The sequence below is a fragment of the Mustela nigripes genome, chromosome 7 (assembly GCF_022355385.1).
Source record: "Mustela nigripes isolate SB6536 chromosome 7, MUSNIG.SB6536, whole genome shotgun sequence".
Lineage (NCBI taxonomy): Eukaryota > Metazoa > Chordata > Mammalia > Carnivora > Mustelidae > Mustela > Mustela nigripes.
In genome coordinates, this window is record NC_081563.1 from 109,180,458 (window position 1) to 109,196,190 (window position 15,733).

General features: G+C 44.9%; 1 protein-coding gene across 4 annotated transcripts in view; it reads right to left on the minus strand.

Annotated features, from left to right (window-relative positions):
* Positions 1–2,908: 2,908 nt before the first annotated feature.
* The window catches only part of LOC132022675 (shieldin complex subunit 1-like), an 84,021-nt gene continuing 71,196 nt past the window's right edge, over positions 2,909–15,733 (minus strand). For all 4 annotated transcript variants that reach the window (XM_059407915.1, XM_059407914.1, XM_059407917.1 and 1 more), the window contains exon 3: positions 2,909–3,838. In XM_059407915.1, the coding sequence (XP_059263898.1) occupies positions 3,396–3,838 (443 nt within the window). In that variant the 3' untranslated portion in view covers positions 2,909–3,395. The remainder of the gene's footprint in view (positions 3,839–15,733) is intronic.

Consider the following 15,733-nt stretch of genomic DNA (forward strand, 5'->3'; position numbering starts at 1 on the left):
ATTCAATTCACTTCCAAATTGTAAATATTTATTTTATTTTTATTTTTTAAAAATTTTTAATAAACATATAATGTATTATTAGCCCCAGGGATACAGGTGTGTGAATCGCCAGGTTTACACACTTCACAGCACTCACCACAGCACACACACACCCCCAATGCCCATAACCCCACCACCCGCTCCCGACCTCCCCCCCCCCAGCAACCCTCAGTTTGTTCTGCGAGATTAAGAGTCTCTTATGGTTTGTCTCCATATTTATATTAGGCTTATCCTTTGTGCTATCTGCAAAAGCACAGATTAGATGCAATAGTTATATATTTTCTAACATATCAAACTGAATAGAAAACAATGAAAATAAACATTGTTTGTTCACGTAGTGCCTACAGTATACTACCGGCAGTTTGAGAAACAAAGGGTCTGAGCAAACTATTCTCATCTGTTTTCCAGATGAAAAGCCTCACTCAGAAGGGAGTCACCTGGGTTGACTAGTGATCTCTATCACTTGAGCCGGATTCTGGGTGCACAGGTGGGTTTGGGTTGTGAAAATCATCAGGAGGTTCACTTAGAAACTCTTCTCTGTGTGAATAGCACAATTCAGTAAAAAGTTTTCCAAGTATCTCCGTATTGTTTTGTGCTAATGACTGGTACTAAGATCCGGCATGTACTCACACAGGTCTTGCAAAGCAATGACTAATGAAGTGAGTAGTCGCCATACAAACATAAAACTTAACAATTGTTCTTCAGAGTTCTGATGTTCCTGCAAGCAAATCTACCCTCTTGGAGACTGCTGGAAAGAGCCATAGAGGATATCACAGGCCAGTCAGAACGTTCACGGGATGGTAGGATCTTGGTGAAGTGATCTGTAGGGCAGAAACAGATGATAATGCCAAAGGCTAGAGTCTTAATATCCTTATCTCTTGGTCTTTATTAAAGGTAAACAGAGATAAATGGAAAATGCCATTTGAACCTCATGAAGATCAAATTAGAGAGCGAGATTGCAGGGAATCAAATATCTTGTACTGACCTGTCACAAGCACTTACTCAGATACAAGCAAACACACTGCATGCTCTTTTTTTTTCTTCTTCATCTTTTTTTTTTTTTTTTTTTAACCCTAAGGCGATCCTGGCTTTTACATTTCTAAATTCCCTGGTTTCAGAGCCTGCCTCCTGCTGAGCTGCCCTTAGCACCCAGAATAAAAAAGGTTATAAAATCACTGATACTAAAATCTCTCTGCCAAACAGAAGTAGCTTCCATTTTCTGTCCTTTAAGAACAGTAGAAAATAATCCAGTCTCCTGTTAGTGGGCATGGAAACTAATTTCCAATATTTTTTTCAGTGGCTGAATAATACTAAAACCCACAGCATTCTTTGGAGGCCTCCATTAATGGGTCCCACACTAAAAAGCAATAAAGTTACCGACCTTAAAATTCAACCTGCACATGTTCAATGGTTAAGTCCGGCTGGTTTCCTGATTATCTGGGGGTTAGTTGAATAGAAGCCTGGGTGGGAGAGATTCACATGATTGCTTGTCTTGTTCCCTCAAGTATCTCTCAAAGACCTACTCCTTTCCTATTTTCTCCCATTTGGGTCTCCCTCCAGTGGTGTTTCTGCACTTCTCTGTGAAACGCTGTTTCTTACCTCTGATCATCTCAGAACTGGAAGCCTCAGTATGTAACTCCTGACCTTTAAAAGTCTCCTCTCCCCATCCGAACGTCACCAAGAGACCTGCCTGAGAGGGCTCCCTCACTCTTCATGGACACTTGAAAGCCGATCTATTTGCAAAATCCACTTTCTGGCAAGTTTCTGGAATCTTTGGCCAACCAACTTTCACCTCAGGTTTCTCAGAATCTTAACTGCACAGGGTTGCCAGCTTCTCTTGTTCTCCCCCACACGAACGACAGACCTCCTTCCGTCAATGTCATGTTTGGGAAGGGCTGTCAAGGCAGGGATTGGCATGAGGCCTCCAATGGCAGCTTCAGAGAGCTTGGTGCCAGGTGATGTCATTCTACCCCCCAAGTCTCGAACGGGGGGTTCAGGACACGGCCACGGAGCAGAGCATCTGCCAGCACAAGCCAGCACTAGCTATTTAAAGCCTCTCCCTGGCACAGCAAGGACAGGGCAGGGGTGAGGGGCCAACTGTTCTGAGGGTGACAGAGGGTGCTGAGAGTGGGCAGGCACAAGGCCACAATGACAGGGAGGAATCCACTTGGGCAAAGGATCCCTTTTCCTCTTCCTCCACCAACGGCCAAGGCCACATCTCAGCAGCACGGCACGGCCTGATGGAGCTTCCACAGACTTCAGTACGTGGTGCCCATTTGTTTTCTTCACACCTTCCACATTGGCAATCTGGTAAAGACAAAGAGCCTTTCTTTTCTTTTTTCTTTAAAGATTTTATTTATTTATTTGACAGAGATCACATGTAGGCAGAGAGGCAGGCAGAGAGAGGCAGGGAAGCAGGGTCCCCGCTGAGCAGAGAGCCCGATGCCGGTCTTGATCCCAGGACCCTGAGATCATGACCTGAGCTGAAGGCAGAGGCTTCAACCCATTGAGCCACACAGGAGCACCCCCCGCCACACCTTTTTTTTTTTTTTTCCCAATTTGCAGGTATTAGCTCTTATTTTAGAGGGTCCAAATGCTCCTTCCACACCCTGTTCGTATTATAAAACCGGGAACTCTGGCTTTGGAGAGACATTATGATTAACATGTGATCCATCTTAAACTGTATTTAAATCTTTATATTATTTGGAGAAATACAATCTCAATCACATGGCCTCTGTTTTACAGCTTGGTCTGATTCTTGTACTTAATTCCGTGTAGAGATTTAAAGCTTTCAAAAAAACCCACATCTAATAAAAAAAAACCCGTCTCTCGGGTTGGGTTCTCCCAGAAGTAGACTCCGAGTCAAGGATTCAGGTGCAAGAGCTTTATTAAGGAAAGGCTCCCAGGAGACACCAGTAGGTGAACAGGAGAAGGAGGACAGGGAGACAGAAGAGGCTGAGCAAGGCATGATTTCCCGGGAAGCCCAAGTCTTGGTTTGATCCAGAAGGGAGCTCTGGAGAGTATGTTATGCCGCAGATGATTTTCTTCCTTCCTTGGGCAAAGGAAGCTGTGCTTTTGGGCTCCCCAGCCAGACAGTCTGGGCCTTAAGTCAAAGGGAGTGGTAGGGTGGGGTGAGAGGTGGCGTGAACAGAGAGGCTCTCCAACCCACAAACACTGCTGGCTCTCCATGCGGGCTGAAGTGGCTCTGGTATCATCAACTCATGGGGGGCCGGGGGGGGGGGGCGGCTGGAGCCACAGGATTGGCCAGATAGGCCAGAGGGGCAATGGGGGAGGCACTGACAGCACAGGCCATGGGGCCATCCTGCACGCTGCGTGCCCTTACCACTGGGGGCATCTTAGAGAGCTTTCATCACGTTCTGCTTCAAGAGGAAACGAATGACGTCTTTTGAAAGTCCCGGGGTTGGCTTTTCATCATCCAGAGACACACTTCCTTCTTCCTGTGGGTAGAAGTGGGCGTCCTTGGAATGCCTCCGTAAGACCGCACAGCCATCCCGGTTGAAGATGACCCGGGCCATCTGGAAACTGCGAAGGGCATACTTTTGGTTCTCCTGGCCCTTCAGTTCATTGATTTTCTGAGTCAGGCACTGGCAGACTGATGCAGAGAGTGGATTTCTAGCGGCTGGCTGGGGATGGCCAAACATTTCATAGAACCTATCCAGGGATTTCCGAAGCCCATTGTCCTCTGCTGTGGTCTCCGTCTGACCCTTCACACAAGGGTCAAGCCAGAAGTTCTCAGAGGTCCAGGAATCATTTTGTTCGGTACTTAGGTTACCGGTGTCTGCAAGATAAAACACATTCCAATACTCAAACACATATTTTAAAAAGCCAAAAACAGACAATGTCTCTTCAATTCACCACACCTACTACTCTCTTGGGTGACTGATAATGGGCACAATTAGCTGATTTCAGAATTGATTCCCACTATCCTAGGGTTATGCCACTTGTTTGCTCAGAACAAGAACATCTGATTTGTATGTTCCAGGAGTTCTTCATCTATGGTCTTTGCATAGAAGTTCAGGGTAGGTGTGAATTTGGATGGGGATCAAAATCACATCTTTATTTTCACTAACCTCTTCCAGAAATTAAGCATGTCCTCCCATAATGTAGGCAACAAACCTATTAGCAGCAGTGCCTATGACTTTGTTACCAACAGCTCACAGCTATTTTCATATCACCCATAGTCTGCAGAAGACATTTTTAAATATCATTTATGCCTGTCACTATGCTATGGCCTGAACTGTGGTTCTCCAAAATTCATATGTTAAGCCCTGCTGCCTAATGTGACTATATTTGGAGATGGGGCTTTTAGGAGGTTATTAGGGTTAAATGAAGTTGTAAGGGTAGAAGCCAAATCTGATAGCAGTGGTGGCTTTATAAAAAGAGGAAGAGATCTCGCTCTTTCTCTCTCTCCGTCCATGTGCAGGAACTGGGGGAGGGCCTGGAGAGCCCACAAGGAAAAGGTGGCCTTCTTGAGGCCCGGAAGCCCTTCCTGGAACCCAGCCATACCAGCACTGTGATCTCAGACTTCTGGTCTCTAGAACTCTGAGAAAATAAACTTCTGTTGTTTAGGCCACCCAGTCTATGGTATTTTGTTATGGCGATCCAAGGAAACTAAGATACGGTGCTTTGAAATTACTGCTGTTATTAGTCCTGATACTAGATCTTATCATTTAAGCATTCATTTACAAAGCATATATTAAAGACTCTTAACTATAGGGACCAAGCAGAGGGTTGCCGGAGGGGAGGTGGGGGGAGATGCAGTAATTGGGTGATGGGCATTAAGTGGGTGACAGATATGTGATGGAATGAGCACTAGGTGTTCAAGGCAAGTGATGAATCACTAGATTCTACCCCTGAAACTAGTAATACAATATATGTTAACTAACTAGAATTTAAATAAAATCTTAAACCAGATGCCAGCGGGATCCAGGGCACAAATGCAGTAAAGACCCCTAATGTAGACAGTGCTGGGTATTTATACAGTTCAGACATTGTCTTTCTCTATTCCCTACAGTAATCCTATAGACTCTTTATCTCTCAATTAAAATCACCACCTTTGTGATTTGTAAAAGAGTCACAAACTAAGTGACTTAAGAATAGACAATATGAAGCCAGAATTGGAGTCAAACCCTAGTCCCTGATCTCACTTTCTGTACTTCTCTGGGAACCATAATTCTTTTTTTTTTTTTTAAACCTTTTATTTATTTATTTGAGAGAGAGAGAGGGAGAGAGCACAAGTAGGCAGAGAGGCAGGCAGAGAGAGGGGGGGAAGCAGGCTCTCCACCGAGCAGAGAGCCCAATGTAGGGCTCGATCCCAGGACCCTGAGACCACGACCTGAGACGAAGGCAGAGACTTAACCCACTGAGCCACCCAAGTGCCCCAGGAACCCTAATTCTTAACACAGGAATCTCTGAGCTCTTCTGAAACAAAGGAAAACATTCCACACAAATAATTTGCAGAATTCTTATACATTTGCAGAATTTCTTATACATTTTATTCTTTAACATTTTATACTTCAAATCAAAATATTATATTTTCCTTTTCTGCTCTGATATAAGCTTTAATAAATTACTACCTTTAATTCCACACACACACCCCTCACCCCCACCAACTCAATCAGTAGCTATCATAAGGGCGCCTGGGTGGCTCAGTGGTTAAGCCGCTGCCTTCGGCTCAGGTCATGATCTCAGGGTCCTGGGATCGAGTCCCGCATCGGGCTCTCTGCTCAGCAGGGAGCCTGCTTCCTCCTCTCTATCTCTCTCTGCCTGCCTCTCTGCCTACTTGTGATTTCTCTCTGTCAAATAAATAAATAAAATCTTTAAAAAAAAATATTTGTACTTGCTAATGATGAAAAGTTGTGTGCTACAGCCGGTGGTTTTACTAAAGGAGAAGGGATTTGGGGTTTTGCCTCTAGTCTTGTTATCAGCTAGACAGCATACTACCTTGCTGAGCTTTTGCTTTCTCATCTACAGTAGTGTCAGTAAATGGTCTCTCTTCAAGAACTTCTGTGGTTGGACAAGGAACAGAGAAGTAGATAATCCAAAGCATCCAAGGATATGGACACACATGGTAGGAGACACAGGTAGGCCCACACATGGACAGACATTCACGGGCCCACCGTACAGGTAGCCCAACAACAATGCACTTAGCCACCTTGAAGAATGGCTGATTCCAAGGTGGTTATAGGAAAGTACATGATGGGTACTTTGTTCTAGAATGCTCAAATACCGATGGGGGCTTGTCAAGGGGAGAGCAGAGGTCAGCTCGAAAGGGGTCAGCTGGCCGCATCTGGAACAACTTGAGCATCAAAATCAATAATGAGAATAATGAATGACAGACCGTTCACTAAAACAGAAAACCATGAATTCATAAAGTAATTGAAAGTTTGCTGAGGAACAGGGTATTCGCAGTCTCAGAGTACTTCCCCCTAAAATACTTATCAGTTACAAATGGAAAAAGAATAACTTCATCGTGGAGAAACCTGGCACATATCACCTCAATCAAGTGACCTAAATGATGGGACCAACCGAAATCCTGTTGACACTTGACCAGACACAACATGAAGACCCCAGCCACTTCTCTGATAGTCACACCAACGCTGCATCACCTAAACCCAATTTTGGGGAAGTGACAGACAAAACCAAATTGAGGGACATTCTGTAAAATGACTGGCCTGTACTCTTCAGATGTGCCAAGGTCATGAGACCCAAGAGAAAAGTGAGGAAGGCTGTTCCACACTGAAGGGCACCAAAGAGACATGACAGTTTAACACAACATATGATTTTCACCTGGATCTCTTTGCTATAGAGAACATTTCTGGGATCACCTGACTGGGGGCTGAGGATTAGATGGTAAGAATGTACCCGGTTAAACTTCCCGATTTTGCAAGTTTCGCTCGGTTATGGTTATCTCCTCGTTCATAGGAAAATCAGGGTGGTGGGCATCATGCTGGCAACTTACTCTTAAACAATTCGTTGGGGGAAAGAAAGTTCTTTGTGTTGTACTTGCAAGTTTTCTGTGCGTTTGGGATTCTCGCAAGAAAAAAATCATGAAAACGAACCTCTGGAGGAATAATCATTAAGACTTCCTTTGGCGGCCTACTTTAATATTAAGAAAAACGAAAAAAGAGCCTTCATCCAGGGCTTGGCCAACAGTCCTGTCTAACAAATGGTAGTGGCTATTACAGAGCCAAGGGGAGAAGGGGCCGGGCCAGGGGTCCCACGATGGCAGGGTGAGCTGTCCTTCCCCACTTTCTTCCCCAAAGATGATCTGGTCCTGGGGACATAAGGGAAGGGAAGAAAAGGGAAGGGACAGGAAGACGGGCTGAGAAGTGTCAATGGGAAGAGTGGAAGGGAGAAAGAAGGTCCTTGGCAGTGACCCTGAGAAAGCTGGGGCAGCCATTGACACAGAGCTCTCCTAATAGCACAACAGAACTTGCTAAGGAACTGGTCAATAACTTTGATTTGAACCCAATGAGCCTAAAACATGGGCTTGTCTCCTCTGTTTTTCATGTAAACATCAAGCAGAAAGCAACTCATCTTCAAAGAAACCCTCCTTCCCTTTTCCAGAAGAAAATGACAACATGGGTTGAGTTATTTACTACGTCAGTTCTTTTGAACACTGTCCCCAGCTCATTACTGTCTTTGATTTCCTTTTAAAACTTGCTTTACTACCAAGAACAAAGCTATCTCTCTAATCATGTGGCTGTTGCGGCCTTTCTGACATCTGGGATTTCTTTGCCAGCAAATAGAGTCAATCGCTTTTCTTTTCCTGATACACCTATATGCGGACGGACAGCACGGTGATCTTGGATAACTCAGTCAGTTCCTGCATCCTCACAGCCAAGTTCAGACTGTACCTTATTTTTACATTAACATAGCCCAGACTTGTAGGGCTCTCAACTTGGGACAGTAATGTCTACTCTAGGGAGAGTCTGGGGATGTTTTTGTGTCAGTGATTGGAAAGTGCTACTTGTATTGGGTGAGTGGGGTCAAGGAGGTAAGTGGCCTAGAAGGCACAGGACGATCCCATACAACAAAGACTCATCCTCCCCAAAATGCCCATAATGCCTCTTACCCCTTGAGAGGAACAGTGGCTCAAATGATGATTTCTGGGAAGAGCAGGAAGTGAATGCTGAATCCTGCTGCACTGTAATATATTGCTTTGTTTTGGGCTCCCAAGGCACCTTTTTTCTGGCACCCATTTGTACCATGCATTCCTCCCCTCTCAGACGTTGAGCACATTTTATTTTTCTCAGCAAGCGCCCCGGTCCCAATGATTGTGGCATTGTCTAAATTGAGTAGAATTTCCCTTTTGATCCCAATTTGCTTCCATCACGAATAGAATTTCTTTAGGAATCGACAAGAAGAAAGGCAGGAGGATGGCGCTGGGTATGACCATGCTTTTGCATGCATTGTTTCAAGGTCACCTATCTACCAGAGCACCTGTTGGTTAAATTACCTTTCGGCCGGAGAGAAAACAGCTGACATACAGATGTTTGGGATTCTTACAAACCTAGAAGTCTTTTTATATCTTTAGGACTTATGGATGGTAGTTTGTTCAGGCAGTCAATGAGCACGGAGGATTTGAGATTAACGGTTGCATTCTGTAAGACGCCATTAGCCTTTAGAAACCCGTATGTTTAATGGGGGTTTCTTGTAGAGAATCTTCCATGGCTACGTCTGTGGTTGATAACTGCGCAGCAGGATTTTATCTCTGTGAAACATTTTAGCTTTCAACTTTAACAAGTTTTTCCTAAATGGATTTGATATTTAGCATTCTGTCTCCCCAGCCTCAATGCCCGCCCACTCTGCCTTATTTGTTCACTTTCTTTTACTCACGATTGCTAATTGGGAGGATCTGGGGTTTCAAGGCTGCACTGAGCCGAAAGAAATCAAAGATTTAATAAAAGAAGAGAACGATCAGGATTTAAGGAAATAAGGCATTGTGGCTCATACAGTCTCCTTTTACATTGCCTCAAAGGGAACGCTGCCCCTTTCCTCAGGGCGGTGTGCGGTGCACGCCCACGTGTGGCCCTGCTGCCTTGGTCTGTCTGTTGGAGGCTCCTCGGGTTCTGTGTGGCTCTGAGAAAGTCATGTGTGTAGGAAGAACAAAGTGAGTGGGGGAGGCGGCATGTCCTAGTCATTAATGGTCACAGATTAGCACAGTCTCCTCTCCTTTATGACAGCAGACTTCCGAGGCCCGCAGGCTCGCTCTGTGGGTGACGGCATCGTTCTTCAAACAGTAAGGGCTCTTGCCTGTGGATCTGGAGCCCTGCTCTGTAGGCTGCATCTCCCTGCCCAGACCTTTTTTTCCTTCCTACCCTCTTCTGCTCCTCTTACTTCTGCCACTCCACTCCATACCCTGCGGAAGAAAAAAGGAGTGAACAGGTTCTCGGGATGAACAAGATTCAGTCCTCTACCTCCAGCCCCACCGGCTGCACGGAAGTCGGACTGCGGCAACACCTCTGCATCGTGGCCTCGGGAACTGGCTTCTCTTCTGACCCTTGCAGGCCTCCTCCTCAGAACCTCGGCACCTGCTGTTCCTCTGCGTGGAACATGCTTTCTCCACTTTATCTGCATGACTGGTTGGTTCCCTCTCCTCCTCAGGTCTCGGTTCAGACGTTAGCTTCTCTGTGAGAGCTCCTGTATCGGTCAGGATCAGCTACGTAACAAGCATGGGCCAAATCTCAGGGGCTTAAAATAATAAAGGATTGTTTCTCACTACTTCTAGCTCTGTGTCATACCAGTAGATCTGTGTGGGCTTGTCCGTTACCCTGGAACCCAGGCCAGTGGGCCAGCCACCACCTCAACATTGCTTAGTGCCTGCGGCAGAAGGTAAAGAACCCAGGGGAGCAGGCAGTGACTGGGAAAGCCCCGTCATGTCAGTGCACATATCACTGGCTAATGTTAATTCATATGGCCAAGCCTAATTCTGGGAAAGAATAAAGATCGGGGCACCTGGCCAAGCGTCTGCCTTGGGTTCAGGTCATGATCCCAGGGTCCTGCGATCGCGTCCCTTGTCCGGCTCCCTGCTCAGAGGGGAGCTTGCTTCTCCCTCTGCCTGCCACTCCCCCTGCTTGTGCGCACTCTCTCTCTGACAAACAAATAAAATATTTAAACAAAGAATGAGGATGAAAATTCTCCTGCTGTGGGAGGAAGAAAGTATCATTCAGTCTTCTGATCCTTCAGTCTTGCTCAGCAACTGCTGAGCACACAACTTAAAATTGCATTTCCCTCACTCATTTAGGCCCTGACTGTCCTTGTGTCCCTTCTCTGCCTTACATTTCTAAGTAAACATAGCAGCATCTACTAATGCATGATTTGTTTGTTTATTGTCTATCTTCTCCTGCTTATGGCATTTGTTTGTCTGGATGCCAGCTGTCCCCCCCCCCCCCAACCCCCAGGGCCTAAAGCAGTGCTGGCCTGAGATAGATACATTGAAAACCTTTTGATGTTTTATTTTACTTGATGAGTTTCATTTTCAAATAAAGATGTAAAGGTGCATGATTACTAGGGTTACCAGTGCTCCCTAAGGTGATTGGGAAGTTTGCCCAGGACAACCCAGGTTTATGGCTGTTGTCTCAATTAATGATTAATAGCACACTCTTTCACTCCCAAAAGGGCCCTGGATCCCACGATTCGTAATATATATATAGACATGTGTGTATATATATATATATATATACACACACACATATGCATCATGATACAGCCACCACATAGAAGTTCCTGCCATACATCCCTATGTCCCAAGGGCTGAGTTTTGATGCCAGAGATAATCCCATTCTGTGGGCTAAATAATAAGATGTCCACACACTTTTATTTTTTTCCTAAACTTTCTGCTCTGCTGTCCTCCAGGACAATTCTCCTTCCCTTCCCTTTCTTTTCACAGCAGTCCTTTCTCCTACCCCCTTATTGTCCAAAAACTGTTTGGTTTCTGCCCTGAAAGCAAAGGGACTCAATTCACTATATCCCATCAGTAACTCACTGTGATTCTGCTTTCTGGTCTCGTATGACTTTCCACCACGGTGCAGTTAACACCAGCACTGGAGTTCTAAGATACCTTACTTTCTGTCTCTTTCATAGCCTAAAATTAATGACCAAAAAAATCAGTAAGCTTACGCTTCCTTTTGCCCCATAGCAACCCTACCATCTGCGGCTTGTACAATTTGGAATTTGCAACTGTTCCTTTAAAGGACAAGCCCCACAGACTCATAAAGGGGTGGGGGCAGGACGCAGATATCAAGCTATTTAATCCAAATCCACACTTCAAAGGACGGGTGGTCTGGTCCGGTGCGTTTGAAACTGCAGTCTGAGTCAGGACTTGTTTATATCCGAGAGCTAATCCTGATGAATCACCCAGAGGGGAGGTGGCATATGCTGTCACCCTTCCTCCTAATGGTGAACAGATGCACCGGGCAGAAGCTAGGGTCCTCTACAAGGCAACTGCTGAGAATGAAAATGAACGCTGGAAAAAACCAAAAATATGTGCGATCGGTGAACAGCCCTAAAATTAAGTGCCCGTGGCAATTAATAAGGCTGACTGATCTCTGCCGTCTGATTGGTAAGCTATCTTACTCGTACCTGGGCATTTTATATTTTCTTAGGAAACTAAAATGTTCTGAATACAAAGAAATAGAATATCCAAGTTCACACCACTCTAAACGGACAGTTACCATTGTCATATTTGCTTCAAGTCTTTTTTTCTTATTAAGAAGTAAACACTGGGGATCCTGGGTGGCTCAGTCAGTTAACAGTCTGTCTGCCTTTGGCTCGGGTCATGATCTCCGGGTCGTGGGATTGAGTCCTGCATCCAGCTCCCTGCTCAGTGGGGAGTCTGCTTTTCCTTCTGCCTGCTGTCTCTCTCTCTCCCTGACAAATAAATAAATAAATCTTTAAAAAAAAAAAAGAAGTAAACATTTTAGGGATGAGTGAAACAGGTGATGGGGATTAAGCAGTGTGCTTGTTGTAATGAGAACCAGATGTGTTGAATCACTCTATTGTTCACCTAAAACTAATCTAACACTGTATGTTCACTACACTGGCATTAAAATAAAAACAAAACAACAAAAAAAGAAGTAAATATTTTAATTAAAGTTGACCACTTCTACACAGAAATTCATTCATTCCAGGCCATTTATTTATGTCTTTGTTCTTAAAGAGTTTATTTTTGAATAATCTCTATACCCAATGTGGGCCTCGAAGTCACAACCCCAATATCAAAAGTCACGCACTCTCCCCACGGAGCTCGCCAGGCGCCCTTTCCAGCCCATTTTTATACCTGACATATGTTATGTATCCCTAAGCAACACCATGTTGCTTTGGGTGATGGTCATTTTCATTTTATTTTCCATATACGAAGTTTTGCTTTTTCTCACTCCACTTTATGATTTTTTCCTTCCTGCCATTGTTGATATATGAGTCTGCTTTAGAGTATTATAAGAACATACCTCACTATTTTTCGTCCATTTCATTCTCTTGGGATGGCCATGTGGGCTGTGTCTAACTTATCCCTGTCACAAATGAGGCTTCAGTGACCCCTCCCCCCATACCTACTTCCTGGTGTACTTGCTCTAGAATTATATCTAGTCGTGGAACTGCTGAGTCGAAAGGAATGTGCGTTTTCAGTTTCACTAGAACCTGCCAAATCACTTTCCAAAGTGGCTGGGGCACTCCCACCAGCAGGATCTGGGTTACCCTGTTTCTCCACAGCTTTGCCGAACTCTCTGACACTGTTGGGTGTATCCAATATGTCTCCTTACTTGGGGTCACATTTCCCTCCTCACTCAAAGTGGCCGAGCTGCTCTCCAGACCTGTCTCCAGTCACCTGGCGGCGACTTGTGCTTCCTATACTGTGAAACATTCATCTTCTTTACCCTTTCTCTATTGGACTTTGTCTTTTCTTCTATCTTCTTTTTAATGGCATACAAGATGAAGTACAGAGAAAACACGGTCTTTGACTTCTCTGCACCTGAGGTCATGACTAGATTATCCCAGGCTGAGGCTGGATAAAAGACCTCGATCGGAGTTTGTTTTCCTTTTAATGGCAAATCTTCTCAAGTAAGACAACCTTCGCAGTATCAGTTTATCACCTCCAAAATGTGATACTGTGTCTCTACTCCATTCAGTGAAAAAGTCACACGCCAAGGCGGACCCAGGGGCAGGGCCAATAGCCGGCTCACTGAGTCTCATTTTGCAGACAAGAAAATTGAGACAAAGACCAAGTCTCCAGAATCACTTCATGAGAGGCTGTGGTGAGACCACGGACAAGGCTAACCTGCTTATTAATTTTCTTCCTTAAAATACTCTTCATGTGGCTCACATTTGCCATAATTAGGACTACTTTGGCTGTGATGAGCCAGGCAGGGGTGTTCTCCCTAGATGATTTTGGTAAAAGCCGAGGAATCACAGGCCTGGATCCTAAAAATGCTTAATACCATTCTCTTCTTTAGAAGGAGATTAAGGTTTAGCCGAGGCTTGATTTAAAACAGCTTCCTTTTGCAGGTTGTTAAGCAGTAACCAAATTAAAGGATCAGAACCTGACCCCTTTGCAGCTAGAAAAGCCATGGGGGATTTGCTGGTTCAGCTCTTGCACTTTCAGGACCAGAGTCTGAGGGCTGGAGCTGGAGCTGGAACAAGAACTTGGATCCCCTGAGCCAGTCCAGGTTTTGGGGCATAGCTCTTGGTCGGTTCTGCATTCAGAACCCCAACAGGGGACAAGAGGGGAGGCTCTCAGACCAGAGAACCTGAGACAGAATCTCCTTCAGGAGCAATTGGGAATCAGGAGCTTCCCTGCAACACTTAAAGCAATCATTTAAAAATGTTTTCCCCCTGCTAAATGCCTTTTAAAATCTCATTTTACATGGGATATTTCAGCAGATTTATTTCATATCATGGCCTAGATAGTAAGGCACAATCAGGGGCAGAAAAGAAAATCAAACGATTCTGGTCTAGGTTGCTATGGCAACGTTGCTATTTTGAATACGATTGTTTACTTCAGCATAATTAAGTTCAATGTGAGCAGCTAATTAAGATGAGGCTTGAAACTTTAACCTTAACCTTCACTGTAAGAAAAAAAATAAGACTTTAAAAATGATGCTTGAGGTGTTGCTGGAGACATATTTAGCAGAATGCTCATCTCCCTTTGCTGGGGAAGCAGAAAACGGATTCTTTTTTCTTTAAGAGGAACAGGGGCCTACTCACCATCTGTCCAAATCCACAAGTCAATATTTCCTAATTTTTAGAGATAAAGAGGAACAGAACAGAGCCCTTATCAAAACAAAGCCAGTTCCCATGTTGACATCAGCAGACTTGCTGAGACTGACAGGCAAGGAAAGTCGGATGCTTTCCTACACACAGCAGGGTTTTCATTAGATGCATATTTGTGTAAACAGCCTTGACTCCACATCAGATCCGACCTTAGGTCCATCTGTGAAGTAACAGGTTGAATTTTAAGGAACGTGCCAGAAGGCAAAGATATAGCTGAGCTCTCCCCCTTCAAAGTAACCACCCACCCCAGGAGGCCCAGCTCTTGTATTCAAAATGCTGACATCACTGAGAACATGCTGGAACCTCTCAGGAAGTGTTTCCACTCCTCCTGGAAGCTTCTCCTGGACATCCTCATTGGTGGCAAATCTCCACCCTTGGAGGACAGAATTACCTTTTTGGAAACTGTCAAAAGGCATTAGGAGTAAAAGTTGATCAATAATGTCAGTGATCAAGCAGGGTAACATGGAATGAGGTAAAAAGCAAAGTTCATCTCCAAAAAGAGATTGCTTTTCTTACATTCCACACACTAGTTCTGAAGTTGTTCTTACAAAGGAATTCTAAAACCAGTTCTGTGCAATGGCAGGCAGTGTGGTACTATATGCTTTCAGAAGTGTACTTTATAGGGCAGAGCTAATGTGGGTTTAAGTTCTAGCTTCTGTAAAACAGCTCATAAGCACAGATCAGAAATCTGAGTATTTCTGTCCTGATAGATGACTTGCTTGCGAGCATTGCGAGCATGGACTGGGGTTTAGAAGGCTCAGGTTTGAGCGCCTACGTGTCTGCTTCTGGGCTATGTGACCTGGGGCGAGTCACTTGACATCTCTGAATCTTCACATCCTCCTCCGTAAAATGAGGATGGTAATAATAATGATCCATACCTCGTGGATAGTTGTAAGAATTAAATGCTTTATTAGCATAAAGCCTAGCACACAGTTCACACTTAATAAATAATAGCTACTTTGTCATTATTATCATAGAGCAGCCCCAGCAGCAGTGATGTTACATATAAATATGAAGGCATTTGTCATTTACACCCGAGGATTTTAAGAGTGAAGTGTAAATGCTCTCGTGTATCTACATGCAGGGATAGACACGTATCACAGGGAAAGTCCAGGTAAGCCCGCGTCGTACCCGACATCGTCTTGACCGACAGCTGCTGCCCCATCCTGGCATCAGAGCTGATGGGGCAAACCATGGTAAACATCACCCATCTCACGGTTAGGACTGACTCCGGAGAGGTCCCAAGTGCAAGCTCTGCAAAGCAAACATGATCCCAGCGTGGGTGGAAACAGCAGGTCCCTCGGTGTGTGGGAGTGTCAAACACAGAAGCCCAGGCTGGTGGGGCCCTCCAGCTGTCCCCTGACACATCCACTAGCCTGTGGGTGGGATTGAAATGACTCAA